At 36.4% G+C, this 5,748-nt stretch overlaps 1 protein-coding gene across 1 annotated transcript; it reads right to left on the reverse strand.

Moving 5' to 3' along the window:
• Positions 1 to 589: 589 nt before the first annotated feature.
• On the reverse strand, positions 590 to 4,787 carry LOC106345070 (putative BPI/LBP family protein At3g20270). The gene is given in 11 exon segments (XM_013784334.1): positions 590 to 946; positions 1,040 to 1,165; positions 1,254 to 1,502; positions 1,572 to 1,914; positions 2,153 to 2,292; positions 2,454 to 2,886; positions 3,056 to 3,213; positions 3,292 to 3,428; positions 3,902 to 4,050; positions 4,149 to 4,363; positions 4,734 to 4,787. Coding segments are annotated over 11 exon segments (2,169 nt in total). The 3' UTR covers positions 590 to 781.
• Positions 4,788 to 5,748: the final 961 nt, after the last annotated feature.

The raw sequence follows: 5,748 nt of genomic DNA on the forward strand, positions 1-5,748 counted from the left end.
ATATAAGGCGGCTCGGCCGACCAATAAATAAATTAAATTATTAGTAAATAATATAAGCGGTATTCCGGCCATTATAACATAATATAAATAATAGTAGAGGCGGTATACCGACCATTATAACAGGGTATAAATGATACAAATAAATTTTACCGAATCGCAGAGTGATCGTGCTGATAACGTGTTATGAAAAGAACTGGAATTTTATTATATCGCAGGAATTTAAATAAAGCAAAATTTTATACCTGTACGAAGAAGATAATACTGATAAGAAGAGAGGATGTGTTATTGAAGGAGAAGGATGGTGTGTTTACAAACGAACGCAAACGTTCGTATATATAGAAGGAAATTTACTGTGCAACTAGTGCAGCGGACCCCACATCTTTTTATATTTTCAACGAAAGCGGCTCATCTTTTCTTTTGTCTTTCGTAACAGTTTCAAATTAATAAATGTTTTTAAGATTATACACCATTTTCAAATTTAATTAAAATAGCAATGTTTTATATGATTAACAAATTTTAATAATTTCAAATCGATAACAATTTAATAACCACAAACAGTATAGTTGTTGACTTGTTTGTTGTTAATAAAATTATAAACAGTATAAATGTAAATGTTGTTTTAACATGTATGCAACAAATAACATAGGGACTTCAAACTAGTATCTGAGAGATATATATATATATATATATACATGCTAAGTCTTACAAACTTACAACGCAGTTTTTTACAGAAATAGCGACAGCTTCACTAGTATCAATAAACTTGAGAGGCCGTTCATATCTAACCAAAGGCGACATCACTGCAGACCATTACGCCATTTTCAACATAGACAATCTCTGTGTTTTTGATCTTGAAACCGTGCGTAAACGGCAAAGGGAAACCTCTCTTAAGGCGTGTGTTTACGTACGGCAGAAACAAGGATTCAAGAATCGTCGACACTACATCCTAACAAAAGAGCAAGAAACATCCCAGTTTAGTAGTGTCAAGCAAGAGTCATATATAAGTCTTGTCTACAAGAAAACACAACTAACTTTTTACCTGAATATAGTTTGCTTGAAGATCTCCAAGTTTACTCCACGTCATTGTTGCATTGAAACCTTTTAATCTGAGGCTACCTGCTAAATTGTTCTCTGCTATTTCTGCAGTACCTCCAACATCCAGAACCTGCAACACAAGAATCACATTCTGTTTTTTTAAAGGGATTGCTTATTAACTAGATTATTCTGTGGATTATTATTTATTAAGCATATACCACTGATATGCGTGCTACAGATAGGACAGCTCCAGAGTTTTGGACATCGATTGATATCTCTAGATCAATGATTGCATCAATGCCATTCTTTCTGATGTTAACAGCAGGCGGAGACGTCACCGTCATGTTAAGCATCATTTTAACATTTGGATATTGTTTGTAGAGCTCTGGAAGTATGAGTTTCCAGTCTGATGTGCTTAGAGTCGACCCGTTCTTCGTTTCCTGGATATCCACATGCATCCTCTTTGCCTGGATTCAAAAAAAAAAAAAACTTATTGTTCCACCAAACTCATCTAATGGAAAACTTTTGGAACTTACAATGAAGTAGACAAGTGTTGCAGAGTTGAAAACTTCTTCTTCTATGGAAATTCCCACCATTCTTTTAACCCTGGGAGTCGAGAAAGAAGAAATAGATCCTGAAACTTTTTTACCACCATCGCCATTTGCCATGAACAAACCATTGATTCCAACTTCAACAGAAGAATCATCCAACACTGGGCTTCCTGTAAAAGTGAGGTTCACTGCAACATCGTCATCAATCTTTCCCTCTTTTGGAAGTGATTGCAACTTAGCATCAAGCTTCTTCATCTTCTCCAATATCTTATTAGAAACAGTCTCTTCAACAGTTGAAATAATCTTCTTCTCAAACGCATCAACCACCCTACAAACAAACCAAACCAAACCAAAGAAAAAAGTAAGAATTTTTTTTTTAAAAACGAAATTTTATAAATTTAACCTGAGAAACGAAAATAAGGTTTAGATTACAAGCCAACTCGAACAAAATTACCCGATTTAGAAGATTCCTAACTAGCTTAGGTCAACTCATAAAAAAAAGCAAGAATATTTTTCTTTCTTAATCTTTAGAATACAAACTGCAAGTGGTAGCCAACAACAATTACCCTTGGTATAGCCAAGAAGCACCACCGTTGATATGAATACCAATGCTCTTCACTTTACAATCACTATCCCTTGAAGCAATCTTTAGACTTCCATTTTCACCAACCAAACTGACACTGCTTCTCAAATCCATTCCTTTAACCTTCATTCATCATCACAATCATCATCATCATCATTTCCTCTGATGAAACACAATCTCAAATACAAAAAAAAAAAAAAAACCCAACTTTGGTCTCCGACAGTTCTTAGACCATAAAGACAAAACCCATATCATAAAGTACAAAACTTTATATCACTTATTACCTTAACAGAAGCAACTCCATGATCAGCAATATGAAAGAAGGAAGCTTTGTAAGCATACGACCAATCCATGCTCACATCTGCCGTCGCCCCCGAAACACTCAAGACGATTCCATCTCCTCCGGTCTCGACCCTCGACGAGTGAACATCAACCGCGTATATCTTGATATTCGACAGACCCATCCGCACTTTCCCTATCAAAGGGATCTTCACCTTCTTCTCGATCTCAGGTAGCTGAAGCGGAAGCGTCGTGGATATCATCTTGTGGATGAGGAAGTCTTTGGCTAACTCGAGACCCGTTTCGGAGACGAGTAACGACACGTGTCCACCATCTTTGGCCTGCGCCAAGGACGGTGAGGTAGAGAGGACGAAGAGAGCGAGAAACGTTATCACTTCCGTGAGAATCATTTTTTGAAGAAGTTGGGTTTGTTGCTAGCTAGTAACGAAGAGATTCTGTTAAAACTTAAAAGGGTCGTCGAAAGGTTTTGACTTTTCTACTTTTGGAAAGTAAACATGAACGTTACATGACCATAAAGAATTTGTGTTTTATACGTTTTTCTTACAAACGATGTCTTTGGTTTGATTAAGTTAGTTAAAAGCCTAACCAAAGATGAGGTAATGTCGGAAACTTCTTCTTGGCGATTCCTATTAAGTCGCAGTACTCTGAATGATCAAACAACAAGTCGCCGAAGTCCACAAACAGTTTCTCAAACACTTTCCATTGTACTTTGATCGGTCTTGAATATGGATACGGAAGAAACCCCTGCAAATTGATTAATCAGATAACGAGTTTAGTTTGTTTTCTCTACAAAAACAAGAAGTATTCATGTTTTCTTCTTACATCATATTCTTGTGCAATGGACTTCAGAACAAGAAATGTATGTTTAGTGTCCTCTAAGTTGTCGAGAAGAGCCAGCCAGATCTTTGTAACGACCTCATCAGCTTCTTCTTTTGATTTGCCACTAACAATCAATTGGTCTGCCATCAGAAATGAACTGAGTCAGAAGTCAGAACCGTGCTCACCTTATCATTTTTGAGGCATTGGCTTTGGCCCCCTCTCACGTCGGTACATTTTGGAGCTCCCATATTCATAAATTATATGATAATATGATGAAAAACTATACTATCGCTTAATACTTTTCAATGATATGAACATTTATGCTTAGTTGTTGTGAATATTAATTTCATTTTCTTTTTATTTTTTATATAATTTGAGTTTATATACCAGTTGTAAGTTTGTAACCAAAATATAACGTTTGCCATTAATTTTCATAAGATTTTTTTTTCTTAAAAATAGTGTCAAAATCTAAGATAAGAAAACAATTTATTTTCTGGTTCATACTAAAAAAAATTAATACTATTATTTGATATAAAATAAATATTATTTGAACTGAGTACATTTGGGATTCAGTAAGCAGTGTCAATGGCATACTAATAGAGAAGATAATTACCGATCATGGTTCCGTGCAGGACTCCTGAAGCAGGAGCAGTTGAAAGCTGAAGCTGATCTTTCAAGAATAAGTAAATATGTCCAAGCATTTCATCTATGTCTGTATCCACACCTAATATGTTTTTGCTGATGTATAAAGCCATAAATCTCCTGCGAAGCTAAAAACTCTATTAAAGTCTTGAATCTACCTAATAGATATATGAAAGAATGAAACGTTTCAGGTAGCTTCTTAGGCATAGATTATCAACCGTTTGCTTGATCCTTGGCGTATCGGTCCAGTCCATCTCTGAGTTCTGCTAGCATGAGGATACGCCCGGTTAAGAGCAGCTTGCCATAAGCATTCTCCACGGAACAAATCAGCCCACTGCTTTCTAACGGAGGAGATATGTTCCCAGTCTGATATTGGAACTCTGATGAATATCTCTATCAAGACATCTTCTTGAAATATTAGTATATTTCTACTCTTCCATAATCTCCAGGTTTATCTTGAAAATGAGACTGTTGTGATGACGTGGAGATGAGTAGACATTCCTTTATTTTCTCTTCGAAAGAGTATCTTGAGCCATTAATGATGTTATTAGCTATACCTGAATCTCTCCAGATCTGCTTAGCGTATGAACAATAAAAAAACAAATGCTTCTCTGTTTCCTCCTCAATTCCACATCTCTTACATAAAGCATCCGGTGTAATATGTCTCCGTTTTAGATTAGCTCCTGTTGCTAAACACTTTGAAGTCAGTTTCCATAGAAAGTGCTTAATCTTTGTAGGGGAATCTGTTTTCCATATTTTTTGCTTCAGTTCGGATTCACCATAGGTTGGGATTGGAAGATTACCATCTGGTCTATGAGTTGCCAACCAGTAACCAGATCGAACCGTATAAATGCCATCTTCATTGTAATGCCACCCTAATAGATCTTGTTGAGCTATAGCACTAACCTTAATATTTTTGATACATTCCACATCTTCTTCCACTATCAGCTCTCTTAATTTTGCTTCATCCCAATTACTTTTATTGGGCAAGAGTAGATGGCCTACTCGAGAAGATAATTAATTCTATTTTATATCAACAAAAAGAGACGTATTCAATTAAGACCCTTGTTCTGGAACTCGCTAGGCGTTATGCGTGCGTTCGGGTTGGGTGTAGCGCGTAACGAGAAAAACGAGGATTAATCCAAGATTAATCGGCGATTAATTTTGGATATATTGTAGTAGCGTACATGAAAAGAGAAAGATTGCGTGTAGCCTGGTGGGAGCTGTTGTGAGTTATTTCCATCAGGTCTCGAGTTCGACGCCTGACCACTTCATTTTTGCTATTTATTTTTTTTAGGAGTGGCAATATGGTAATATTCTCATCGTCTTCCTCTGTCCCAAATAGTAAAGGTTAGCTGTTTCTGCAATATTTAGCCACCGCAACAAAAAGTTTAGTAAAATCCTTTAATTTAAATTCAAGTTTTAGAACAGTTCCGTACAATCAACCGAATTAAGCATAATCTCCACGGTATGTTCCCGTATAGCGTATAACCGCCGCGTTTCCGGCCGCGTTAACCGCGTTTTCGAACAAGGATTAAGACTAGGAAATTGAATGGATTAGCAAGTTAATACACAAAAGTTGATAGAAGAAGCCCAATAAAGAAAAAAGCCCAGTACACAACCTCGTAGATGTGGGAGGAAGAAGGTTAAAGAAGTAAAATTTAGAGAGAAGAGGCAACGTGATCGTGACCAAACTAGAGATTGTGGCTTCACTGACAATATTCTCTGTACTGTTTAACCCAATTGCCCCCACGTTTCAGTCCCTCCTCCTCCTCGACTTCTCCCTTCTTTCTTTTTTTTTTTTTTTTTTTTTTTTTT

This window comes from Brassica oleracea, chromosome C5 (genome assembly GCF_000695525.1).
Source record: "Brassica oleracea var. oleracea cultivar TO1000 chromosome C5, BOL, whole genome shotgun sequence".
In the NCBI taxonomy this organism is placed as follows: domain Eukaryota; kingdom Viridiplantae; phylum Streptophyta; class Magnoliopsida; order Brassicales; family Brassicaceae; genus Brassica; species Brassica oleracea.